This window comes from Carettochelys insculpta, chromosome 3 (genome assembly GCF_033958435.1).
Source record: "Carettochelys insculpta isolate YL-2023 chromosome 3, ASM3395843v1, whole genome shotgun sequence".
NCBI classification, from domain to species: domain Eukaryota; kingdom Metazoa; phylum Chordata; order Testudines; family Carettochelyidae; genus Carettochelys; species Carettochelys insculpta.
The window spans coordinates 56,898,095-56,926,077 of record NC_134139.1 but is presented as its reverse complement, the minus strand read 5'-3'; the positions used below and the strand labels follow the sequence as shown (position 1 = coordinate 56,926,077).

The 27,983-nt window shown below is 42.8% G+C and overlaps 1 protein-coding gene across 5 annotated transcripts; it reads left to right on the top strand.

Moving 5' to 3' along the window:
- Window positions 1-101: 101 nt before the first annotated feature.
- BROX (BRO1 domain and CAAX motif containing) lies at window positions 102-23,812 on the top strand. 5 transcript variants are annotated; one of them, XM_074989917.1, is made up of 13 exons: window positions 102-204; window positions 3,145-3,284; window positions 4,417-4,523; window positions 6,811-6,907; window positions 8,306-8,401; window positions 10,082-10,154; window positions 10,633-10,738; window positions 11,246-11,335; window positions 12,179-12,264; window positions 13,433-13,514; window positions 15,490-15,640; window positions 17,029-17,188; window positions 18,824-23,812. In XM_074989917.1, exons 2-13 carry the CDS (start codon window positions 3,184-3,186, stop codon window positions 18,908-18,910), a joined length of 1,236 nt encoding a protein of 411 aa, XP_074846018.1. In that variant the 5' UTR covers window positions 102-204; window positions 3,145-3,183; the 3' UTR covers window positions 18,911-23,812. The 5 variants fall into 5 exon arrangements, with proteins under 5 accessions (XP_074846018.1, XP_074846022.1, XP_074846020.1 ...); XM_074989921.1 differs by lacking the exon at window positions 102-204 and adding an exon at window positions 1,732-1,791; XM_074989919.1 differs by lacking the exon at window positions 102-204 and adding an exon at window positions 1,752-1,925.
- Window positions 23,813-27,983: the final 4,171 nt, after the last annotated feature.

Here is a 27,983-nt window from a genome sequence, read left to right as displayed (position 1 = left end):
CGAGGCTGCCAGGGCTCGAGGAAGGCTGCGCGCGCTCTTCCGCCTCGGTGTGCGTCATGGGACTGGAGGTCACGTGGTCAGCAGGCTCCTCTGTCCCTGGGCGGAACTCCTGTTTGCCTTGTCGCCGGTAGCTGCCTGGGGGCCCCATGTTCCTCTGACCGCTGCGGCTCCAGCTGTTCCTGTGTGGGAGCTCCCTAGTGCCAGGTGAGCGGCCGCCGCTGCCCCTGTATGCAGCCGTAGCTCGGGTTAGCCTGCGCCTTTAGGCAGTAGTGAGCCTACCCAGCTCCGCCGCTGCTCACTCCAGGGGGTGCCTTGGGGTGGGTGTAGGTGTATGTGAGTAGGTGCGGTGGCTGTTGGTTGCTGTTAGAGGGCGAGTCTCCTTACGGGAGGAAAGCCAGTGCGCTCGCTGTCAGCTTCTCCCCTTCCTGGTCTCTAGTGGACTGCGTTTAGTAGCCTTGGCTTTACATCCATCCCTCTCCTCGCTGGCTGTGTGTCGTCTCCTCTCCTGAGGTCAGGTGTGTTTTCCGACCTGTATTTCGGAGACCTTTTAGGCTTGTCCAGATGTCTGTATATTCGCTGTCGAACGCCTCTATCAGGCTGCCCCATAGGCAGGCAGAGTGGCTGATCCGGGATGTCAGGAGGCGCAAACACAAACTGGGGATTCTTCCCGTAATTGCTACCTGAAGAGTGGGAGCAACAACTGAGCCGGGAGTTCGTGTCCTTCCGAGCCGTAGTGCTAAAGACTGGATAGTTCAGCCTGGTACGGGGAGGGTGTTGTCAAGCCATGCTTAGAGTAAATGAGATTGGAATGACACTAGGAGCCCGGGCGTCCGTGTGCATGAGGAGCAGCACCATGCCAGGCGCAGAAACCTGGTGTGGAAGAACGGAACCTGCTGGAAATAAGGAACACGGGGACAAAACCTCGAGCATTGTGCCTCGGGAGTTGCTTAGTGTGTAGATGGGTGCGGGATTTCTGCATTGGATGGAGGTTACACTAATAATGTGTAACGTGTTTGAAGGGGTCGGCAGCTTTGGGAAACGATGACATCTGCTGTTTTCCTACGCACTGGCTGCGCGTTCGCCGCAGTGACTCAGATCAGGTCTCCAACTTGTCATCAAATATGTCTCTTAAGAGCACCCTCTGGGGCTCCAGTGGAGGGACCAGTGTGTACACTGTACATCGCTGTAGCAGCGACTTGGCGCCACACATCCCTCGCAGCAGGTGGGGCGTCGGAGTAAGGACACTTGCCCTGTTAGAGCTGCTGCGATGCCCCGGGGAGAGGTGTGTTAAGGCTTGATCCCGACAGAGTGTGACACGCGCAGCCTCGGGAAAGGGGGACTTGGCTGGATGTTTCAGCCAGATACTGGGTACTTCTATGTGGACCTGCTCCTTCAGAGATCGCCTGCAGCCCAGCGGGGAGGGAACCACTTCGCCACCTTCCTTACGGTACGGCGTGGGAGAAGCAGGTCTCGACGCACACAGCTTGCTTGCCAGGGATATGGGGGAAGAAGTTCTCCAGCCCAGCGGGCCGGGATCAATACACTCGGTCATCCGCAGCCTGCTGGCTCTCAACGATATCGGCTCTCCTCTAGCGTTGCCTGCGCGGCGGCGGCCATTTGGCGCACGGCCTGGCACCACTGCGCCCGCGCACGCGACGAGGGCGGAAGTAGGGCTCGTGGGAGGGGGAAGGTGCGTCTGGGAACAGTGAGGGCGGAAGCGTTCGGGCTGGGAGCGGAGGCTGCTGCGCCGGCGGCGCTCTTGGCACAGCCTAAGCGGGCTTGTCCGCGGAGGTGAACAGCGACTCCCCCCGTCGCATGAGAGAGCGGGGCGGCGGCTGCTGGCTCATGCGGCCCGGGCAGCGGGGGTGAAACCCGGTCGTGAGTGAGTGAGCCTGGCCAGCCGCTCAGGACGGTACTCGGGCGCTGTGAGTGCGGCCTGTGCGGGCGCAGGGGCGGCCCTCTTGCCTGGGGCTGGCAGCGGGCTGGGAGAGGGGACTCCTCTGCGGCCGCGCCCCGCAGCCCCTCGCTGTCCCCAGCCACTGGCGATGCACGAGCAGGAGAGGCTCTACCTCGCCCGGCAGCCCTACACATCTGGATGCACGCTGTGCACAGCGCGCCATGCGGTGACAGTGGTGCTTCCAGCTGAGGGGCAGGCTCCCCCAGCTCTTGACTTGGAGGGTTTACAAGATCTTTACGGTTGTTCCGGTTGTACTACTCTTTAACTATTCCCTGTGCCTGCGTATCCGGGTAGTCTAATACAAGGATTATTGAATAGTAACAGAGGTAGGCATGTTAGTCTGTATTGGGTTTGTTTTGTTAGAATACAGACTAACACGGTTCCCTTTGTTACTAGTCAACATGCAAGACACTACATTTGGCCGCTTGGAACGGAGATTCATCAGCTCTGTAAAAACTCGCCCAGATCCAGACAAACATCATCTTTCTCTATGCTGTATCTCCACATATGAAGAAGTGGGTCTGCCCAATGAAAGCTCATCACCTAAAAAATTATTTTGTTATTTTTTACAAGAGTTTATTGTACATACTGTAAAATGATGTAGTTACCTGTAATGCCTCTGAGCACTCTCTTTGGCCATCTGCTTCTTTGTAACTCCAAAGGAAGAGATTGCTGCTTCCAAAGTTGTTAAAGCAAGAGTTAGCTCAAAAAGGCAAAGGGCACATCAGACAAACTATTACCTTACCAGATATGCATGAAAAAAGCACTTTTAAGTATTAATATCTGCTAAAAGTGTGGTGTTATATGTAAGCACACATCAGATTACCATCTGCTTTGATTGTGGTTGGTCTAGACTTTTTTTAGAGGGGAGGTCACTGTAACGAGTGGGAGACTGTCTGATGATGAGGAAACATGGGAGAAAAAGCAAGTAAAATTTCATGGTCTACCACCTTAAACAGTGTCTGTAGTAAGGTCTTGCTCTTGTGGGCTTTCCTGTGCAATCCTCTGTTTCTTCATAGAGAGCTAGGCCTGTTAAGAGACCTGTAAAATGCTTATGGAGCTTTACAGATTTGTTTTATGAAAAATGTATCTTACGTAAAAGAACCAAGTGGCGCATTCAGTGCACTAACTGGAGAAAAGAGAGCACCCCTGTTACCATCATGTAACTGTTCTTCTCCAATTTTTAGGATTGTAATAAAGAGCATTGCAAACAGTATTTGGGAGAAATGACCCACTGGTTTCATCGCAACCCTTTAAAGGCTACCGCTCCCGTCCCATTCAATTTCTATGGGGTAGCCAGCAGTCCTGCTGCAGCAAAGATTTGCAAGTAAGTGAATTTCAGACTAACACTTAATTTCTTTTTCTGGTGTTCAGAGTGTATTGTGGACATCTTTTTACTGTTGTTTGAATAGACTAGAGATTTGTAAGCTGGGAGACAATAAAGCACTAATAGAATTCTCAGCATCCAGTTCTAAAGACTGATTAATCTGATTTTACGAATCTGACGTTGCATAGCAAAACCTTTTGTAACAAAACAGAGGCTAAACGGACTAGATTAGTATAAGTAATGTACATAAATGAATAAACCAAAAGTGTTCCATTGTAGAGATAAGAGTGGCTCAGAAAAAGCATATTGGTTAATCTTTTATAAATGCAGATTACAATTTCCGCTATTCATGTAGGATAAAATCCCAGTGCTGATTCATGTTCCTGCCATGTTAATGTGTCTGTAGAGGAAGAACAGCAGTTTCTATACATTCTAGTATAGAAACATATGGCTTCAAGTACAAAAGCAAGAAAATCAATTACACTGTGTGTGCACATATTTCTGTTTTTAAGAGATTTTGATTCAGGGCTCCTGGGTTTTACCCTGAACTTGTGTTGTACTCTTGCTCTGTGACCTTCGGCAAGTTACTTACTTTCTTTGCTTGCTTCAGTTTATGGATCTGAAATGAATACAGCACTGATCTGTTTCATGTGTGTTGTGAAGCTTAATTCATATTAGCAACATAACTTGAGATCTTTGCACAAACACAGTTATATAATGAACTATTGGAATGCGCTATTACAGATATACTTCTAACTATAACGTACAAGCACTACTAATGCAGTGATCTGCCTCTGAAGTTTTGGGAGGATAATAAATACTTCTGTTGTTTGAGTATGTTGAACAAGCACTTAAAATTTTTCATTTACTGAAATTGATAACTACTACATATTATGCAATTAGAATGACTTGTATTTTAACCTGAAAATAACAATGTTGAAATCAGTGTTGGTTCCTACAAGAGGTTTGTAAAGTTTTTGTTTTGTTGAATCTGGATCCATTCCAGAGAAGTGTTTGAGACCTTTTTTTTTAATATTAAATTCATACCTCACTTGGCTAAAAATATGAGAAGTAGTGTGAGTATATTAGAAGGGTCACCTTTTGTATAAAACTTGGTTGATTTTTTACACAGTGATTTAAGATCGTCCAGAGCACGACTTTTGGAGCTGTTTACTGATTTGAGCTGTAATCCAGAAATGATGAAGAACGCAACTGATTTATACTTTTCACTCTTGCAAGGTAAGAACTTTGACAGCTGCAAATAAGAGGCTTAGTGAAATTCATAGTGATCTGTTTTACCTACTTATGCAGGGGCACTATCTGGTCACCAGGAATTATAGTGTCTCCTACTCCTGTCACTCATGATGGTCTTAAAAGCCTCAGTCAGCATCCTGGCAGTACTAGAAGTATGGACAGTTCTTCACTCTCTGCTTTTTAACCCAGTGTTCAGGTTAGGTATCTCAACCACCTTCTGCTTGCTGTGGAAGAGAAGTTCATTTCCCATTTCACTTCCCTTCCCAGTTCTCCAAGAATAGACTGTATTATATTACTCCTTAAAACAGATCTATGACTTTTTCAGAATAGAGAGGATATCATATCAAAAGCATAAAATAGTATCTGGTCTAACGTCAGGTAAACTAAATAAATAAATAAAACAGTCTTACCACTACAATTACCAAGGTGCTCATAAGGTAACGCCCAGAGTCAATGGCTAGGATGGGGATTGTAGCATATGGTAGGGGGTGGGGGGGTGTTGGTGTTTGGGGTCAGCAGCTGCTGCTGGGGTGAGGGTGAATTGGTGCCTGGAGCCAGAGATGGGGATTGGAGCCTCCTACTGCATGACCAAGATTAGAATTGAAGCTCCAAAGTTGAAGACCAGGGTCATGTGGCCAGTGTGCAAGTGGTCAATGTACAAAGTCCAGCAGCCAGTGTCAAGTGCTGGCACCTGAAGCCCCATGGCTGGAGCACTGGTCCATACAACTAAGTCCTGCTGCTTCCTCCAAACCACCATAAGGCTGAAACCCAGCCCTCCTTGTCCCCTGGCCTCAGATAAAGACAACACTGTGCCCCACCTGTCTCCAGGGGCCATGAAGGGCTCTGGAGCAACAGGGAGGGAGAGACCAATGCTTTGCCTTTGCCTTTTGTCACTATACGTCCTCCCCCACATTGCCATTTAAGAAGCTTAATAGTCACAAGAAAAACCCCTGGTAGTGGCTGCATTTGAGAGAAGCTGTTCTAGGCTGTCAGTCTAAGGAAACACAACACTTTTTTTGTAGTTGTCTTCATTTGAAATCTGCCCCTCCCCGACCCCCGCAAGCTCCACTATACCTTATAAGTTTTTATTTGATATTATATGAACCTCTGCCTCTTTGTCCACCTCCATTCTGTTCTTTCCTTATTGATTTGAAACATGGTTTTGAAATTACGTAAACAGTCACTTGCCTTTTCCACAAACAATGGTTTCCTGTCTGTCATGGTGGTTGATTAGTATGCATATAACCTACTGTGTTCCAGCCTGATGAGACTCTTTCAAACCAAATTACCTTTGGCTTAATTGACAATTGCTTATTCTATCAGACTTAAAATCTCCCATATATTTAAACACTCATTTAAAAAAAATTGTGGGTAAACACTGCTCTGTGACACACAATGTCTAGAGATGACAACCAGTCAGGTGTCCTGAATACAGGACAGGGTACTGCCCAAGCTACTGCACAGAAGACTGGCGGAGGAGAATGATAAGTGCAATAAGGAGGAATTCATCCTGAGGCTTGTCTTCCATACAGCAGTTAGCTTTTGTTAGTTCATGTGGTTTATTCCATTCAAATTAGCCTACCCTGAGTGATTAGTGAAAACAACACTCAAGCTGCTAGATTGTTTGTTTGGGCTACCATCTGAGTTGTTGCTTCCCCAATGCATTGCTGTATGAACAAGTCTTGGCAGTACTGGAGCTTTAACCAGTTCCCCGACAGGCCTGCTAGTGCATGTGAAAAGCACTGCCTAATCTTCAGACTTTTGTGTGTGGACAGGAATCCAGTTAAGAGAAAAAATCCAATTATAAGTTGAGCTAACCCTGCAGTGAAGACAAGGCCTAAGACCTTTTCACACTGAGGAATTTTTTCAAAGATTTCCCACTGATGTTAGCTGTACTGGGAACCCTTTCAAGCACCATGTTGATTGTAGGGTGTTAGAGGACAATGTGTTTACCATTTATACCAGGAGCAGGGGCTGAATCACATTTGGTGGTGGGAATCTTCAGCAGTGTTTCCCTAGTGTGAATAAAGCTCACAGGGCTGAGGCAATAGCTGTCTGAGCAGGGAGTTTCCGCTAAGACCGGTTGCTCTTGTCTGTTGGTACATTTAGTAGATTTATATTCTTAAAGAATTAAAGCTTTAAGGAGTAGCATGAATGGCCTGAAATAGACTTTTTTTCTGTTTTACCTACCTACATCTCTACTTGTTTCTCTGTGTCACTGTCTTCTAACTTTTCAATTACCCGTTGGAGTGTTTTTGTTTTCTTTTGACAGGCTTTATAGTCTCATTGGATGACTCTTCCCAAGACTGTAAGTTGCGATATATTCAGAATTTTAAGTGGACAGACACATTACAAGGACAAGTTCCAAGGTATATATTATACAGGGATTGCAAGCCTGGCCATTTTCTTTAGATTATTATATGGGTTTGCCACTCTACTACATGTTGCATGATGCTGATTAAGTAGTTTCCAAGAGGCTGATTACATTACTGTTTTAATAAGTGCTTTACAGTGTTTTTCTGTAAATTCCAAAGTGCATCTCTCTCATTTATTTGAGGTGAAGATGCCACATTAAAGTGGTGGATCCAGACTGGTGGGGCTCTCTTTAATCTCTGTTACAATTGAAGACTGACTGTTATAGTGTAATATAGGAAATAAGTATACAAAATTTAAGAATATGAAATAAGAATTAGAATATATATGATTTTGTAGTAGTTTCTGGTGCTGGAAATCTGAAGCTTAACTCTTGCCTTTATACATTCTGTTGATACTCTTATGTCCCAATTTGTCTCGCCTGAAATGAAGATAAAACTGTTTTGGTCACGGTCCTTCTCTTTTTCTCTGTTTTCAGAAGCATAAGGTATGTGTTAAGGAGCTGTGGATAAACTGTAAACAGAGACCTTAATAGAGGGTTTTATGTGTTCTCCTATAGCTACATTCATAAACCTAACTGAAGAATTTACCCTTTAAGTAGGATGAACTTATTCTTATAAACACAATGAGAAGACCTGTGGCACCTTATAGACTAATGGATATCTTGGAGGATAAGCTTTCGTGAGCAAAGACCCCATGCGTCTGACGAAATGGATCTTCACCCACGAAAGCTTATTCTCCAAAGATCCACTTCGTCAAATGAATGGGGTCTTTGCGCACAAAAGCCTACCTTCCAAGATATCTGTTAGTCTATAAGATGCCACAGAACTTCTCATAGTTTTTGTAGATACAGACTAACACAGCTACCTGTCTGATACTTGTTCCCATAAGAGGATTTTAACATCTATCAATTTTCTATTCATACATGCTTCTTATTTGAAGTTAACGGCATGCAATAGAAAGCACTTCAAAGTGGCTACTACATTAAAAGTTTGAGACTGTCTTTTATTTAGTTACACTAGCTATCTCAGAAGTAGGCTTTCCAGAAAACACCATAAAGCACCATGAATTATTTTTCCCTGTAACCATAAAATGCTGCTAAACTCTCTTCCTCACCACTGGGGTTGGGGGAGAACCTATGTGAAGGGCACATATTCAAGCACCCTCTGTGATTTGTTCACCTGACCTCTTTGGTGACAAGCAAGCTATTAAATCATAACTGGGACATCCAAGAAATAGAAAAGCTTTTACCTGGAAATTCTGACATTTTAAATGAAAGCCAAACTTACTTTGTGCAGGTAGCTGCAGTTTATGTTGCAGAACTAAAGATTAGAGAACTTGTCTAAACAAATTGGAAAACATGAAATTGCTTGTCTGCCTTTTTTTTTTTTCAGTGCCCAACAGGATGCTGTGTTTGAACTGGTTTCAATGGGATTTAACGTGGGTTTGTGGTACACAAAATATGCATCGAGATTGGCTGGAAAAGAAGAGTAGGTATTTTCCTCCTTCAGCAATTGTACTGCAATAATACCCCTAACAAAAAGGAAATCCTTAGTTAAAGCAGACTTCATGCATATGCTTTAACTTTCAGATGCACTCTGGTTCCTTGCTTCCACAAGAAACTTCTTTGCACATGCAAAATGTAACCAAATACAGTGCACACCCCAATTTTCTATACATCACATTCAAATACACACATTAAGTTTCAGTTACACCCAGGTCTAACATTTTTATAAACCTGTTCTTCACTGAAATCTAGAGTATTTTTTCTGGTTGGGAAAAGTGTCACATTGGCATGAAGACCAGTTTCTCCAATGTTCTTCTCCAATCTCTTCCTTTTTGTAAGTAGTTTTAAAGTGAGGTGTAACTTGGTGGTATGCAAAACAAATCTGACTCCTGAAAGGGGTATAATAATCTGGAAAGGTTGAATGGCACTTGTTTCAAGAACTCAGATTATTTTAGAACCATATTTCTCAACCAGTGGCTCCCTGGGTTCTGTTTACTGGGCAGAGCTAGACAGTAAGAGAGTTGGGCTAGCAGAACAGAAGAAACTGGCAGAATTTGACAATTTATTGGCTTTTCTTTAGAGGTAGAATAATCTGAGTCAAAGTTATTTTGTTTATTTGCTACCACTTAAAGAGCAGCCTGGGACATTGTCTGTATGAGTGTTTCTCTACTTCTTTTTTTTTTTTTTTTATATAAAGTACCCCTTTTTTAAAAGAATAAGTAGTCCCAAACGTCTCTCGCAGACCCCTAAGGGTACACATTCTATTGGTTGAGAAATATGGTTCTAAAATAATCTGAGTTCTTGAAACAAGTGGCATTCAACCTTTCCAGATTACTGTATCCTTTTCAGGAGTCAGATTTGTTTTGCATTCCACCAAGTTACACCTCATTTTAAAACTACTTACAAAAACATGCAAAAATATCGCAGAAGACTGCTACTGAAAACTTGCTGACTTGCTACCATCTTATTATCAAAGAAATGAATTGGAATAGAAATATTGCACTTACATTTCAGCACAAGGCATATGAAGCAGTAGAAACAAGTTACTGACTGAATGAACTTTTAGATTGTATTGACTTTACTACTGTTTTTTTTATGTTGCTTGTTGTAAAACTAGGCAGATATCTAGATGAGCTAATGTACCCCAGGAAGGCCTCAGTGTCTGTGTGTGGGAAGTTTCTGGTCGCTGTGGCCCTTCAGTTGGAGGAATCTGAAAAAGGTTACTACAAAGGGAATTCTTAGTGTTTTCTGTGCAAGCTAGAAAATATTGGATTGAAGATAAATCTAGAAAATTCAGCTCTCCTGCAATGAGTATTATTAATGTTTGGATTTAATTTTGATGTTTATGTGTAAAATAGAGGGATAATAGTCCTGTTTAAAATGCACATTACAGTGATTTCATAAGTAACATTTTGCTGAGAAAAAAAATACTGCCAAGCAATGCTGATTAAGGACAGGCAATAAATTTAAGAATAGTGAACAAGTAGAACTGCTCTGCAAGAGTAACTGAAGGACAAAATCCCAGATCTTTGAGCTGTTATTTACAAGGCAATTAACCAGTGTATGATTATTCAAAGTTTGAAAGACTGTGAGCTGGTAAATAACTCCTGTGTGTAATATTAACGTGAATGCAAAATCACATATTTCATTAACAATCTTTCAGTATAACAGAAGATGAAGCAAAAGATGTTCACAGAAGCTTGAAGATAGCAGCTGGGGTTTTTAAACATATAAAGGTAGAAAACACATCTTTGTTCCTATTTCTTCCATCAAATTCTGTTGGAATTCTGCAAGAATTGCATTTGGAGCCATATGGAATCGGTTGCAAAGTTGCAACAGGAGTATTAGCTGTATGTTTCTCTATACAGAGACTTTGTTTATTTCTGTCCAGTACAGCACCCAGCGAATTATCATTGCATTACAAATAATTTATAAGAGCCATTTTTTGTGCATATGCAGAGCATTTACACAGTGATGGGGGCGCTATTGAATGCCATGGAAAATAATGTACCATCAATTTACTGCAGGTAACAGTTAATCAAAGGAAGGCAATGACAGTAGTGTGTTATGATGACATGGGCAGTGGTTACTTTGACTCCACTTGTAACTAGTACCCATTTAGTAACAGAAAACATATGGGGGGGACCCTTAAATTTAGTAGTTGTGTCTTTGATTTGAACTAACCTTGAAATTGACAGGCTCTGTCCTCCTTAGGACAGCCATATCCCCAAACTGATTACACCCGTAGAAAAAGGAAGGGATTTAGAAGCTCGACTTATAGACTGCTACATCATCCAGTGCCAAGCGGAAGCTCAAGAAGGTAAAAAAAATGGGGCATTTCTCTGTGGATTTCTTTTTTAATTCATGATGTCTCTTGCATAGTGACAGCCAAAGTACTGTGGTTTGGGGTTGTTTGTGTACCTAGAATCAAACTGTACACTTCAGTTAAACAAATGTCAAGAAACCATTGCAAATATTTGTTGATTTAGTTTCAGAGAAGTTCTGCAGGAGATTCTCAGTTCCCACCCTTCTCAGACAACCTTCCTTAAAGCAGTGTGAAAATGTCTAGTAAGCTAAAGATTCAAATGTATTGAAATAAAGAAACTGAAAACTAAAATCCTTGCAGCCTACCGCTGCCCATTTATCAAGTTCCCTTTTGTACTTATTTAGAGCTACTCTATTCAGACAATAGTTATACCTTAGTTTTATCTAGAAAGCTTGCATCAGTTAGAGCACACATTATTTCTGTGTTCAAGTATTCAGATTGTTAAATCCTTTATTATGTTTGATGTGACTGTCTGCAATTACATTTTATTAATGATTTTAGTGACAATTGCCCGAGCTATTGAGCTGAAACATAATCCTGGTCTGATAGCTGCTTTAGCTTATGAAACAGCCAATTTCTACCAAAAAGCTGGTAAGTTAAATTATATTGTTTCAGTCCTTAGCGATTTTAGTTTGCATGCCTTGCAGAAAACAAGAAAACAAACAAAATATTGATACCTCAGTTGAGAGTTAATCTGGGTGCAAGTTCTTAGTGAACAGCATTAACAGTATCTCTGTGTTTTCAGTCAATAATTTGAAATGATGTTATAATTGATAGTCGTCAACTGTCCATTCTCAGTATAATAAATTTATACTGGGTAAGTCCAGAGGCAGTGTCCTGCTGGTTCTGTGGCTGATTTTGTTCTGATTCTGTTGTTCAGCTAGCTACTGTAATCTAGTAGGTGAAAAGATTGTTTTGAGTCGTTCAGCAGCACCTCATGGCAAAATTGGCTATTTCCTAGAGAAAAGATAGTTTAGGACAGAGCACTGGTAAATACTAATCTGAATTGGGGACAAACAAAATGTATTGTTAGAATATATTAATGCAAATTACTGGATAATTAAAATTAAACAGACCTTGTCAAATTTCAGGAAATAAACCAAAAGCTGCAGCCTAAAGCTTTATTCTTATGCTTTAGCTACCTCAAACAGAAGAAACTTCTGAATCTGGGAATTCCTAGTCCTTGTTTTGCAATCAGAATTTCACATTTTTTAACAAGCGAAGGTGAATCGCCAGAGTTTTAAAAAATAATGTTCACTTTCTTTAGCTTGATGTTCTTGCGCAGCTGAAGTCTCTTTGCAGTTGCAGGCACTACTGATACTTGGTAGAGGTTATAGCTATTTCATATTGAGAATCTATAGACAGGCTTAACTAGATCAGATTGAAGCTTTGAGTATTTTTTTAGTAACAAAAATATTGTTTCTGTAATTGTAGATCAAATGTTATCCAGTTTGGATCCAGCCTACACTATTAAATGGAGAAAGTACTTACAATTGAAGATGAGTTTCTATATGGCCTATGTAAGTATTCTGTGGCCAATCTGTGAACACTTCAGAAGGATTCCTAAGGGTTGCCTGGGAGTTAAGTGGGAAATAGGAGTAAAGTATTTATCCTTGTCACCACATTTCAGAATGATATATTGCAGCCCCTGTAGTACTTAAAAACACATCTTCTAGAATAAAATGCAATTTGTGCCCTGTAGAATTTAATGTCGTCTTCACAAATGGGGCAGGTGAGTTTGAACACTTAATACTTGTGCTCTGTTCTCCGCACTGATTCACAATCTCCTTGCTGGTGTAATTCAGTACATCTCCACATTTATGGCTAAAATATACCCTGATAATATCAATTGCCACCTCCAAGCCTCCTTGTATCACTTTTGTTTAAGTAGAGCGTGGTTGATATGCTGACGTGACATTTTCCATCAAGGACCAACAGTCCTATAATGAGCTGCTGCTTGTAGTCTGGCTATATTTTAGTTTTTAAAAGAAGAATGCTTTTGACTTTCTCTTAGTTTGGTCTGTATCCAGAGGCTGTTTATCTTGTGAATGGGGAAGAAAACTAAGGTTGGACTGGATTTGATTTGTGCTGTTTGTTAAGACTGTGTATATGTTATAGGTTTAACAATACAGCGTGGAAGATCTATGTATATTGAGAATATTTTTGTTGTGTTTGGGCCGCTTCTAAATTGAGTATGGTTTTAGAAAAGAAAGAGGACATTTTCATATTGCACTCCAATAGGAACCCTATTTGAACATAAGAGCCCAAAGTAGTTTTATGAAAGGGAAGAAATGGGAGTGTGCTGAAATCTTGCTTAGACCTTTCAGTAACAGTTAAGAAAAGATGGAATATTTGTTGCTTTTCTGAATTGAGTGAAGTTTTTTCATAAATCTGAAAACCCTAAAAACTCATGATACCTGATTCAGACCATGAAAACTGAGTTTCTTCCGTACTGGAGAGCCTTGTGCTTAAGCACTATTGTGTGCTGCTGTTTGTCACTTCCTTGCACCCCCGCTGGGTGACTGTGCAACTGATGGCATCCTCAGACATGCAGATCTTACTGTTCTGGCTTGTATTCAGCTGTACACAATGATCTCCATCTGGTGAGGAGTAAAAATAACATGAAGTGATGTGGTGACAGGAAATTGTGCCATTGATGCCAGTACCCTTATTATTCTCTCTCTTCAGTCATATTGCTATCATGGTCAAACTCTGCTGGCCAGTGATAAATGTGGAGAAGCAATCAGATCTTTGCAGGAATCAGAAAAATGTAAGTATGGTTGCCACATTCTCACATTGTACTCTTTAGAGAATATGAAATAAGCTTTAGTTTTCATACTTCAAGAGAGCACAAATATTTGGCTATTTTGTGAGCTAACACCAAATAAACACATTATCAAGATTGCATTAGAGTAGGCAATCAACATTTAGAGTCCTAATAGTGTGTCCACAGTCCACAAATGTGTGGTACAAAGAAAATACACAACAGGGAGACAAATGTCAACTTAATCGGCTACACTCCTATTTTGGAAGGCAGATATTATCTCTGTGGTAAGTGTATGCTCCTGGTGTATTGGCTGCACGTCGTACTGCAGCAAAATTAGGCATGCCCTTACAAGACCTGGCTACTAGATCTATGCTTATTGAGGCAGAAGTTACTTCATTTTCCACATTGTAAGACTCTTCCATTTTCAACTGCTGTGGTCCAGTGATAGAATGAATGTGTCTATAAAGTACTTACATGGATACAGGATAGTGTTACGGCCACGGCTGGCCTGAGATCAAGGGGCTTGGACTGCAGGACTAAAAATACTGGGCTGATATTCAGGCTTGCACTGTAGGGTCCCAGCTGAGACCACAGGTCTGCATGGTAGTTTTTCAGCCTCAGAGCCCAAGCCCTGTTAGCATGAGTGAGAAGACCCAGACCAACCATGAGTTTTTATCTCATTTATGTGATCCAGGATAGGTTTTGTCTCCTTCCCAGGAACTAACACAGTAAAATTGACAATTCAAATGGTCTAACTTTAAAACAAGATATATAATAAAAGAATACATTGAAGAAAAACAGTTTAAAAGTCTTACATAATCTGTCTTGTTTTATACTTGGCAAGGTTTAAACTAGGTAGGTTTGCCTTAGATTAACTTTACTAAATCAAGTATTGCATTTCTAGAGAGCACTTTCTTCTGCTCTGATAGGCTAAGCAGAAAAAAGGGTCATATAAAAAAATCCTTCGATTATTTCCCCTCCCACACCTCCGCTGGTTTCTCAGGGCACAATCATGCATTTCAGACTTTCTTAATGTGCTTGGCTTATTAGCACACCAGACACACACAGAAGTGTTCCTTTGTCCATGAATTCTTCCAGGACTGTGTTCAGTCCTGCTGCTGCATAGTTCCAGTTCTTTTACAGTTCCACATTTACTTACAAATAAGACTTTGTCCTTCCCACTCAAAAAGTTGACTTTTCCTGACTATGGGATGTTTTGGCCATAGTTGAACTAGGGATGTTAATTTTTAACTGGATAACCAGTAAACCTCATCCTAAATGGATGAGGCTTACTGGTTACGGTTAACCATCCCTGTGGGGCTGGCATGGGTAGAGGAGGAGGGAAGCTGGGGAGGCTCCAGCTAGACTGGAGTAGCCCCCTTCCACAGCAGCTGGAAGTGAGTGGGTTTCTAGGGAGGCTGCTCCAGCCTGGGCTGGAGTGTTTTCCTCCTGTTGCCACCTCCCTCACCCAGCAATGGACAGTGGCTGCTTCATCCATGGCGGAGCTTCTCTCATCCATGGCACACCAGGGATTGGGGCTGCTTCAGCCTGGCTGAAGTGCTGCTGCAGACAGAGGCTGCTCTGGCCGTACTGGAGCAATCCCCACCCGCCTCAGCATCATAGGCAGGGATTCTCCAGGTGGGCTGGAGCAGCCCCAGTCCCCCAACGTACTGCGAGTGGGAGAGCAGTCCCTGTTGAAAGGCAAGGGGGCTGCTCCGGCCCAGCCAGGCTGGAGCAGGCTCTCCAGCTGCCTCCCCATCCATTTAATTGGTTTATTGAGTAAGCCTAGTGCTTAGCCAGTTCACTACTTACATGGGATTTTACATCCCTAGATTGGAGGAATCACCCTGGAACCAGCTTCTTCTGCTTTATCTAATTGGAATCCTGGAGGGGACTGCTGGGTCTGTTACAATAAAGCAAGAGGCAAGAAGTGCAGTTTTATTGCCAATTGTAACTTTCACATTGTTTTCTTGTTAAGTTTTTGCCAAGGCTGAAGCATTATGCAAAGAATATGGCGAAACCAAAGGGCCTGGGACTACAGCCAAACCTTCTGGGCACCTCTTCTTTAGGAAATTAGGAAATCTAGTTAAGAATACCCTAGAAAAATGCCAGAGAGAAAATGGATTCATGTGAGTACATATTCCCACTTGGTACACTATTTTGCTCAATTAAAAAAAAAAACCTTCATTTATTGCTACTTTTAAGGTGAGATTATAAATTGTACAGAAACATTTTTGCCCTAAATAATTTCTTTGTGTGTCTACTTTCTACATACTCAAATAACAGAAGTAAACATTTTGTATCTTGTCTTTGCTTGTGGTTTTCCTAAACTCAGCCGTTGTTTTTGTAGAACCTACATAAAAACCTATATTTGCACATACTTTGCTGGCTTTTCTAAAGTCAATTAATCAATACTGTTGCCTGAGCTGTGTGGCATTGTCAGTTGCCATGTGCCCCAAGTAAGTATGATAAGTTGGGGTATTCAATTTACTGATTTATAAACTTACACTTAAAGGGACATCAACTTTAAATCTAGTGAGCTCAATAATTACAGGAACTATATCAGCTGTGGAATCCTCTTGCCAGTTTTTCAGGCTTTAGAATTCCTCTCTTTTGTTAGAGAAATGTTTTCCCTGTTAATGTTGAGACTCTTTAAATAGAGAAACTTACTGAGCACAAGTGCTGTCAAATACACACAGTAAACTGAAAAAAGAGAAATGTGTTTTGTTAATGTTCTTCGGTTACATGAATTATGTTTATGACTCATCAGTAGTATATAAAGAAATTCATAGAAGTCTGATGGTATGTCCCATTTATAAAAAACAAACATAACACCTGAACTCAGATGCTTAGGGCCTGTTCCCTGAGATGTTGTTCATACCATACTGGTGACATACCAATAGTCACAGAATTCTGCTGGAGCATAAACATGATATGTGTTGAGCATAAGGTATGCTGCAGTGTCTGTTGCATGGTGTGGCTTTGCAGTGTTATATATAGTACTACTTTTCAGGTTTTGTGGTCTAATGGAGCCCTCTGGTCATTGCAGGGTTGCCAGCATTAGTGCATGCTGGCATGCCAAGCATCTGACTAGGGAGATTGAGTAAAATTGTTGCATCTGCTTCTTGCCCTTTGGTGTTGCTAACCTTAACCTGGATTCTTTTAAAGTAGCTGTAAATCGGAACAAAATCATTTATCTCTGTTTCTGCCAAAACTTAAGGGAGAACACCAGTCTGTTATCAGATGGAAAACACTAAAGTAGCCCATGAGGAGGGGAAAGCATAAATGGGGAATTGTCTATTCTTGTGAAGCATCCGTGCTAGCTGCTGAGCTGAATACCGTTTCATAATACCAGCATTAAGATATTTGAATAAAATGGGACTACTTCTGCAATCATAGTGTGGTGCCTTTGTAAGTGGCCAGATTGTTCCCAAAAGTGAAGAAAAAGAAACTGAAATGTATTTATGCTGTTTGCACATTTTTAACTGTGTTTGTAAATTATTAAATTCTGTCTTAGTTACTTTCAGAAAGTGCCACCTGAGGCACCTCAGCTGGAGCTGAAGGCAAACTATGGCCTGGTAGAGCCCATTCCCTTTGAATTTCCTGCCTTGCATGCACACTGGACCCCTGAAACACTTGCTGCATTTGATCTCACCAAGAGACCAAAGGATGACAGTGTAAGGTGGTTTTATTTAATGTTGATCCTTCTGCTGCCTCCAATCAGCTTTATCCCATGTGTAGTAGAGTGTTGACACTCTTTTCACATCAGTGCCCTTGCCGTATCCTGCTCAGTAAAGCAGATACAGACGTTGTGGGAGCTTGGTGCATAGTTCAATGCAGCGCAACTGGGAGACCTGGGTTCTGGTCCTGCTATGTGACCAGGCAAGTCACTGAACCTTGTGCCAGTGTCCGTGTCTTAAGTAATGGTGTCACACCTCAGGGGTGTGGAAGTTAAATTCAGTGGAGATGGTGAGGTACTGAAGTATAGGAGCTAATGCCATGGGACAGTCTAATGTAAACAAATAAAAATTGTCTATGTTGGCACGTATTAATGTACAGTAGTCCCTCGGGATATGCGAGGGTTGCATTCCATACAACCCTCGCGTATGCCGAATTTCAGGTAAGTCGGGAGCTGGGCGGGCTTGGGCAGTGGTTTGGGGCTGGGGGGTTAACCCGGGAGTGGTTTAGGGCAGCAGGGGGGCTGGAGGGTGGAGTTGAGCCGGGGTATGCAGGGGTTGGAGCTGGGTTCACAGGGATGGTGGGCAGGGGTCTGGAGCCTGAGTCCTGTGTGCTGTGCTGGGGTCTGGAGCCTGAGCCCCATGTGGAGCTGTAGTGTGCGGGGGGGCTAGGCCTGGAGGGTGGCAAGGGGTTTTGGCCCGCCTGACTGCCCGCAGCAGAAGGCAGCTAGACGAGCCAAAAGCCTTCACCCTACCTTCCCGGAGTGGTGCTTAGTGCTGCTCTGGGAAGGAAGGGGCTCTTAGCCTGCCTAGCTGCCTAGCTGCCTGCAGCTGTGGGAAGCCAGGTAGGCTGACAGCCACATGTCTTCAAGTTGTGTGAAACTCACGTTAAAGCGAGTTTTGTGCAACATGAAGCCACATAAAGAGAGGGTTTACAGTATCTGTTTTTAGCAGTTTGAGGTATTGTAAAGACCATCGTAGGACAGAATGGTTCCAGCTGTCTAACATGCCCTTCAGCCAGTCCTTACTATTCTGCCTTTTTATAGCACTCTTCTTTTGAGGCTTCATTTAAGCCTTGTCACATCCCTGTGAAGTAGATGGTGGACTTTCCACTTCAGAAAAGGCACTCAGTCAAATGTCAAGCTCCCAGCCACCTCTCTCCTCATTGAGCATCTTTTGTTAGGCTAGAACCAAGAAGATATATTGTTTCATAGTTTTTCCTGGTTCATACAGTGAGATTGGCCTTTTGGCAAAACACTTGGATGTTTACAGATGAAAAAGTGTTATAGGAGCTAGGTGGTAGAATTATTATTCTGCCTGCATTATTTAAGATAGAATTTAAGGATGCTGTCATTTAGAGGGCAGTGACCTTCAAACTCACTTCCAAACTACGTGTGATAAGTTGGATGGACTTAGTTTAGTCCATTCTGTGCTATGCATTTCAAGCCATCATGAAATACAGTGAATATAACATTTTTTGCTGTAGAGGCTAGAAAGTCCTGAACTGGGAGATAAGAGTGGTAGACAAGTAAATCAAACTTTGCATGACCTTGCAGCTGAAACCCTATATTATGAATATTGTGTGAAACCCATGACTCTTTTTAATTCATCTTTTTTCACTTTTTTTCTCTGCAGGCTAAGCCAAAACCAGAGGAAGAAGTGAAACCTCTGAAGGAACCAGATATAAAGCCTCAAAAAGACAGTGGATGCCAGATCTCTTAAACACCATAAGTGCTTTGAATTTCTTCTACAAGTTGTATTTAATGAACTCTGGGGCTTTAATTTCAGATCCCCTTTTCTAACTCTTCTTAAGCCTAAAGATTAATTTACTGATTTATGCTTCATTGAAATCTCTTCACTGAAGATGTGGCTAGATTTATAAATTATATTATGAATAGTCATGTGGTTAGTTGGGACCTCAGAATAAGATCATATGTACTTGTGCTTACAGAAAGAGTTTTACGTTTTAGATGGTGGTCATCAGGTTAGCATCCATACAGAGAATAAAATACTAAAATTAGTATTTCCCACCATAGGAAATGGTGGTAAAGTTAAGGATGATGTTTCTTTCCATGAAATTTAATTCTTCTACACACTGCTTCATGACAGGGGCCACAAATGAAAAACGATGCAAATTTGCTAGAAGCCATCTTTTTTGTCATGTTTGTAACAAAGGCTTAAAACCCCATCTCATTTCCAGTCTGCTGTTTCTGGTGAATGAGAAAAGTAATGCTCAGTTGGGCCTTAGCCATATAGAAGCTTCTATAGTGAAGTCACTTCACTGTGCCATTTCAGAAGCAGAATTCCTCCATAATCAGAATGCAGATTATATGCAGTTGAAACAACTGGACACCCCATTCTACTTCACTTTAAATCCAGTTTCTCTATTCTCAAATTCATAGTAACCTGGTTTCTCTGTGATTTGTTTATTTTATCCAACTGCTTATATTTAAACCTTTTAATTAGGGATGTAAAATCCTGTTTAGTTAATCAGTTCAACAGTCTGTTTAACTGGTTAACTAATTAAACTTTTGGGGGCAGTTGAGGACTGGTTAACCGATTAAAGTGTGGGACGGGGGGTACTGGGGAGGCTGTGCCAGCTCAACTGGGCTGAAACTGCCCCCCCTGCGAGCGACGGGCTGTTCTGGCTGGGTTGGAGCACCCCTGCGGATGACATGCTCAGGGTTGCTGCTGATGGAGGCTGCTCTGGCCATGCCAGAGCATCACTGTTTACAGAGAGCTACACGAGGCGGGCGCAAAGGGGCTGCTCCAGCCCTCAGTAGCTAACCACAACTGGTAAACCTTATCTGTTTAGGATGGGGCTTGCTGGTTAAAGATTAACATCCCTACTTTTAATCTGAAACTGGGAGACAGCTTGTGGCATGGGAAATGAGGCAGTAAGTAAGTGGAAAAGATCTTAATATGTATATACCCTGGTGTCAGACTTCCAAATTTTTCATAGTTTAATACTGTATGAGGTCCAGGATGGTTAAATTATGGGCACTTTAAACACAGTGGCTCTTTAGAACTCAGATGAATGCATCAAGTAGGGATGTTAATGATTAACCAGTAAGCCTCATGCTAAAGGGATGAGGCTTACCAGTTAACCAGGTGGGGGTGGAGCAACCCCCACCTGGCATGGGGAAGGGCTTGCTCGAGGTGGGTCCCCTCCAGCAGCCCCCCTGCTGTGAACAGGCAGCACTTCTGGGCCAGGCTGTTGCAGATGGGAGCTGCTTTAGCTGAACTGCAGCAGCCCCAGTCCCTGGTGGGCAGGGGTACGCCAGCCCAGCTAGAGCAGCCCCTGTCTGCAGCTTCTCCCCCTGCCCCCAGGACACCCCAAACCCATTTAGTTGTTAAACTTATTAAACTCAATGTTACATCCCGAGCATTGAGCTGCAATTAATGTGCTGTATTTTCAATTGGGTAATACCTGCTGTGTCAGTGGCTTCATAGAGCTAAGACAATGTGTAATGCTGGTGTTTCAGCCCAAAGGAGAGCCAAGTTTAGATCTCCTTTACTTCAAATGTAAATTACATCTTCACCCAGCGTGGTCAATGGCTAGCTGAAAACAGCACCTTGATAAAGAGTGTGTTGTGGGGGTGAGGAGGAACAGGCAAGATTGAGGTTGATTGGATGAGAGAGATGTTTAGAAGTACTTGTTGTTTCCATAACTTTCCCCACCATTGAGGAATTAAACTCTCAGACAAGGTGGTTTGCAGTGTTGGTGTTTTATGGGCATTCTGCAGTAATAAGTCTAAAATAACTGAGAACAAAAAACTCCGTTTTCATTTGTAATGGGTCAGAAGATTGTCTGTCTGGCACACAGGAGTAATCACACTCATTCATATGTGTATGTGTGTCTTCTTGCTTGATCCTTGAAAATCATTGCATCTAGGAATGAAGCACACTATACACCTTGTAAAAGCTTCAACTGATAAGAAACAAAGCAACGCCTGTGGTTAGCATCACAAGTTACAAGGAAGGTATGCTCCAGTGCTCAATCCAGCTCTGTCTTGATAGTCAAACTCTTCTGTGGGACTGAATCCACTTGCCTGGCAGATTGTGACTTTCCACAGTCCACTTCAGCTAGAACAAGGAAGCTGTTGGCCAATAACAGGCAATTTGAGGCTGGGAAACAGAACGTTCATGGAAACTGGACTGAACTAGACAGCTCATTGCTCCAAGAGATAGGGATAACTGTGGTTCTAACCAGTATGAACAGATCAAATGCAAAACTCGTTTCTTCAATTCATCTGTCTCCTAATTGGTTATATACACTTCTCTGTAAACTAACCAGACTATTTCTCCCACAGGTTCTGAAGTGTAAGGGCATATCTATTTTTAAATAGTTATGAGGTGGTTAGAAGTTGAGGGGAACAGCTGCAAGAACCTGGATAGACATTTCTCTCAAATTTCCTTTCCCCCCCCCCCTTTTTTTTTCCTTGCATCCCAAGTTTTGAAGGAAAGGAGCTGAGTGTGTTTGGCCAAGGTTTCATCAAAATTTGATTTGGGGAAGAGAAATTTCCCATTTACTGAATAATTATAGGGTCCAGTTTAGAATCTCCGAGCTCAGTAGTGGTGATGGCATTGACGATATAGGATGGATGTAGAAACAATATGTATTGTTGTTACAAGATACTTTCATTTTACTAAATTGTAAGCTGTGATTAGGTCCATGCTCCCATCCTAAATCTGCTGTTTGTACTGTTACTCTTTTATTCTTACTATGCCCTTATTGAGGTGTTTTTGGTACTGATTGACAATTTTTTCTTCTCTAATTAAAGTTAAGATCTAGTAAAACAGTTCTCTCTTCTGAGTGGATGCTGTTGCCTATTGCACAGATTCAACTTGTTTTTATTTTCTTGCACATGTAGGTTAATGATTTGTACCTGCCTTGGTGCATGTGATCATGTGTGTGCTATAGCACATAATTTTCTTCCTCAGATCCAAATCTACGGCTTTGTGCTATCATTGACCAGATCATCCCTGGAAGTTTTCCAAAAATCTGTTTTATGAACTTGCATATTTACTGGTCTTTGGACTCTGGTATTGTATTATCCCCCTATTTTCTGCAATTTAGTGGCTTGTTGGATTGAAATTTCACTGTAAATGTTGGCCGGCTAGATGCAGCTCAAGTATTAGCTAATAGAATTACATAAGCCCGACTTTAACAAGGTGTTGGTCCCAGGCTGTAGCTTTTTTTTAGTAACCACAGGATAGTAGTTTTAAAAACTGAGTCAAGGAAATACACTGTGAAACTTTGTTGCTTCTTAAGGCTTACTTTGTTTCCTTGTATTTTAAAACCTATGGCATGTAGTGAGTATTCTTGCTTGTGGGCATGGAACATATGCAGTGTTGTACTAGCCATGTTGGTTCTAGGCAATATATTAATGAGACAAGGTGAATACACTATCTTTTAGTGGACCAGTTTCCATTGGTGAGCAACAGAAACCTTTGAGCTTACAGAGCTCTTTTTCAGGTCTAGGAAAGTAATGGGTCACAACTAAATATTGTGACGCTCTTATTATCTTTCCCAGACCTGAATAGCTCAGTGTAGCTTGAAAGCTTGCGTCTCACCAGTGGAATTTGGTACACTAAAAGATAGCTCACCCACCTTGACCAGAAATATAGACATTCTAGTCTGAAAATAAGTAGATGATGCTATATTCTAATGTGATTTCCCTTTTGATTACTTAAAAATGGGGAAGATTTTGTTAAGGGATGTAAATACAGACACTCCATTATTTGAGTTAACTAATCAGTTTGATCAACCACTTAGAATACCTGACTAGGGGGTGGGAGCTTCCATCACTCTGCACATGTGTATATATAGTACATTTCCTTCTAAGGTTTCCTTTGATACTTTTAAAAATGTATTTCATATGGTTACTTGTTAAATATTTATTAACATCAGCATTTAAGAGGTCTGTGCTTTCTTACAAATTTTTAGTGAGGACCTGTCTGTGGGTACAATTTTATACCCAGTTACACCTGGAAGAAAAAGTGAATGTAAATGTCATCTCATGTCTGACTTCATACCTGTGCTTGCACTTAACAGGAAGCAAAATTTGCAGACACAAAGAAGGAAGATACTGGAGTACCAGCTGCATACCACACTGGTGTTTTCTTTTTTAAAATATTTAATACTATGATAGTAAAACAAGACATGTCCTTTACTGGAAAACATTTTGAACACTTGTGTGTCTCACACTACAGTCAACGTTACTGAGTTAACATGAAATGTAATTGTTTAGCACCTAACACTGTGCATCTGAAGGGTTAAATCTGGTCCTGGAATGTGCACGCCCATCTGTCATGGACTTTTATTAGTGTCCAAGTGCAGGATTTGGGCCATTTACATATGTAGTATGACTAACTGGCTGATATACCATGACAATGCAATATCTGTGCATAGTCAAAGAAAGCAGACACATATTTCCATACAGAATTGTATAGCCAACCTTGCACTTTAGAAATTTTAATTCATTTTCAGTACTGTATAATGTGCTTGTAGATATTCATTTATTTTTGTTTCTGTTGTTCTAATTGTAGAAGTGATACTAGTAAGATTTCATGGGAGAGCATTAAAATGTATGTCTAAAATAAACTGATAATTTAACTCTTCATGTGCTGCTGCTTTTAACTGGCATAAGCAAGGTTAAAGGACAAGAAGTAACAGAACCAATAACAGATCAATAACTGACAACTAAGGAAGTACCGTAAATGGTAACAAATGACCTAACAGAACTGTATAATGAGCAGAAAAACTGTATATAACCAACACAGAAACCAATGCAATTTGGACCTCACTGATGGGCCATGGTGCCAGTGCCTCCGAAGCCTAGAAAGAGAATTCCCTCTCGTCTGCAACTAACCAGGGTCCCCAGCTTTCCGAAGGGACATGAGATGCCACTTCCCTATCATCCATTTGCTTTTAAGGGTTTGTTGCTAAAGCGAGTCAGAACAATAAACTGCTTGTGGTTAGCAGCTATCTTGTCAGCATGTTTTGTGCTCAGAGAACCTAGTGTCAAATCTGAGATTGCTTTTTGACTGCACTAAGGGAGGAGTGAGGGGAGAGGAAGACAGGCGCAGCAAAGATTCGTATATGCTTTTAATATTGTTACCTGCTACCTCCTGACCTATCGTAATGGGGCTCAGAGAAGATCTGGAGGATGATTTGTTCTGCCCCCTAGACTAGAGGAGATTTGTAGTACTACCAAGTATGGGGGTGAAAGGAATCCTAAAGTCTACAAAGGGAAAGAGTTAAAATAGATCCTGCTTTTGACAAAGTGGATTCCAGCCTATAGACACATATGCCCTAATCATCTGGTAGTCTTTAAGGTGCTACAGGACTCCTCATTGCTTTTTCTGAAAATAACATGGCTACTGCTCTGAAAATGTACCCTGGCAATACTTGATCTTTGTCATTCAATTCTGTCCCTCATGATTTGCATTGTGGAGGGAAGAGGCCAACATGAGGTGTTCTGGCAGTGAGCAAGCGAGTAAGATGAGGAACAAGGAACATAACAGATAAGATGACTGTTAGGGGTTTTGCACAGCACGTATAGACTGTGTTTCAGTACTCCATCTTGATGAAATTCAAGCAATTTTCCATTTTTGGTATAAATAGCTCACAAGGGCTACATCTACACGTGCCCCAAACTTCAAAATGGCCACGCAAATGGCCATTTCGAAGTTTACTAATGAAGCGCTGAAATGCATAGTCAGAGCTTCATTAGCATGCGGGCTGCTGCGGCGCTTCGAAATTGACACTCCTCGCCGCCGCGTGGCTCGTCCCGACGGGGCTCCTTTTCGAAAGGACCCCGCCGACTTCGAAGTCCCCTTATTCCCATGAGCTCATGGGAGTGACAAATGAGCTCATGGGAATGAGGGGACTTCAAAGTAGGCGGGGTCCTTTCGAAAAGGAGCCCCCTCGGGACGAGCCACGCGGCGGCGAGGCGCGTCAATTTCAAAGCGCCGCAGCAGCCCACCTGCTAATGAAGCGCTGAATATGCATTTCAGTGCTTCATTAGTAAACTTTGAAATGGCCATTTGCATGGCCATTTCGAAGTTTGGGGCACGTGTAGACACGGCCAAGAGCTGCTATAGTATAGTCTGACTTGACATAGTCCCTCAGGGCCAATCGTGCTCTTCCAAATGTCTGCAGATTGCTCTGGGCATCTGAGGGATCCAGGACTGTGATCTTCCATGTGTACCGTCTCTTCCCTGCTTGATATTAATACCTTCAGGGACTATGGCCTGCTATTTGAGGTGATAGTCTCACACCTAGATTTCTAAATACACTTATCCTTCATTAAACGAGTACTTTGCTTATGAGTACTTGCTTAAACGAGGAACACGTATACTTACCTTTGTTCACTAGATGAGCAAACTCCCTCAGCCAATACGAGACTTATCCCTGTCCCCATGGCTACAACCCACCCCAGCCTGACCCCCACCGTCCTATTGGCTTCACAGTCCCAACCAGATGCAGCCTGAACCTCCTGCCAGCCCTCAGCCCCTCGCTCCCAACACTCACCCGGCCCAGTCCCCTAACTTACTCCTCCAGGTAAGCTAAGGACTTCCTTACCACTGGTGCAGCCCAAAGGAACCGTCAGTACTTCCAGCTACGCATGTTAAAGTGGCTCCTGCCGTATGGGGTGTGGCCACGTGCTGCAAAGCAGCTCCAGCCACAAGGCGGGGTGCCCACAGCTCCCCCTGCACCCTCCAGCCGAGCCCGCTCCCAACACTCCCGCCTGCCTTGCAGCTCCCCCTGCACCCTCTGGCCCAGCCTGCCTGGCCTGGCCCACTCATAACACTCCCCTGGCCTGCAGCTCCCCATGCACCCCTAGCCCGGCCTGCTCCCAACACCCACCCCACCTGGTCCCCAAACACCTCAGCCCACCGCATCCCCCCCCACAGTACAGCTGGTGCAGCCCAGAGGAGTGAGCCAGCACCTCCTCCACTGGAGCCGCCACCAGGTTTTAACCCTCCCTCCTGCTCATGGCCCCAAACTGCCCCTAGCCTTCAACCCTCTCCAACCGCACCTCAACCCCAGTCCCAATGTTCACTTACCTTTCAAAAGCAGCACCACATGCTGCCACTTCTTCATCGAGTTAGGAGTACTAGGAACCAATGAGAGACTTTAACGTATATTTAATGGTAATTTAGTGTACCTCTTATGAGTTTTTGCCTACAAGCAGAAAGTTGGGAACCAATTGTGCTCGTATAGCAAGGGATGAGTGTAGGGTAAAGTAAGAAAAGAGGAAGGTACTTCTCCTTAATAATAATAACAAAAAAAGACAGACCACCACCTATTTGGTCTGAAAATTATGACTGCACGTGTTAGAATGTAAACCACTTATTTTTATTCTAACCTCTGTCCGCCTAAGACTTGTCTTTTTGGCTTTGCTTTTCAAGTTTTAATTACAGTAGCAGGGAATGCACTTCTCTTGGAATACATTCAAATTAGTATTGTTACTGCATTTGCACTACATTGAAAACCCACAGAACATACTTAATATACTCAGAAGATAAAGAATGCCACATGCATAGGCCTAACTGACAAGGTGATGAGGTACTTCCCTATTACTATTGGGCAGCTTACATAAGTTAGGGTTGCTATATTTGAACTTCCAGAAAAGAGGACACTCCAGAGAGGGAATGTATCAATGTCTTCCAACTCATGATGTCTTACAGTACATATAGCACACAAATACGATGTGAGTGGGTAGATACTGATATGGAGACACTCCCTCTCAGGCATGTCCCTCATCTTTTGGAAGTTCGGTTAGGGTAACCCAACTTAAGTAGGTACATAGAGCAAGGGAAGAAATTGTACTCCCTAACTAGTAGTAGACTTGGTCTCACTCACATCTGCAGCCTTGTTCTGTTGTGCCAGTACAAGTAAGCTCTCAGAGTACATGAGGGTTCCATTCCACGCACCCTCGCGTAAACCCGGATTTCACGCAAGTTGAGGTCTCGCTTTTTCCACGGCAGAACGTACCTCCTGCAGCCGCGGAAGCAGCAGAAAGGTAAGTCCTGGGCTGGGGGAGGTAGTATGGGAGGGTTAAGCCTGGCGGTGGGTTGGGGCTGTGGGAGGTGGGTGGACTGGGGTGGGTTTGGGCTGCGGGGGGGGGGGAGTGGTGGAGTTGAGCATGGGTGGTGAGCTGGGCTGCGGGTGGGGGAGAGTTGAGCCGGAACCAGAGCCCTGCATGGATGGTAAGCCGGCGGGGGGTGGGTCACACTGGAGCCGTGTGGAGCTTGGGGTGCAGCTGGGTGGGCAGCTTGTGAGCCAGCAGAGGGTGGCTTGACCCAGAGCTGCTTGCAGATGGTTTAAACCAGGCCGGGGGTGGGGTCAGGGGCAGATGCGTAAGAACGGGGTCATGTACTCTGAGACCCTACTGTACTAAAGATGTCAGGTTTCACTTATCCAGTTTGTTAGATCTCCTTTGATTGGCTAGTTCTGCTTAGAAGTTATTTAGCTGTTACTGATGTACAGGCCTGTTTCTTCAAACTGCCAGTAGGTGTCATATCAGTTGCAGGAAATATTGGTGTTTGCAGGAGTGTCTTTGATTCTTTCACTTTGGTGGAAAAAAAGTACACCTGTGACTTATCCTTAGTTAAGTCTTCAGTTCAGTTTACAATTAAGCTGAAAACAAGGGAAGCAAAATGTTGAAAAACAACCAGTTTCTGGGTTTTTCAGTGCTTCCCTCAAGAAGTAGCGACTTGCAAATGTCCATGTCCATGCTCATATTCCTTTGGTTACTCTAACCAGCCATCTTAACTCTGCTAA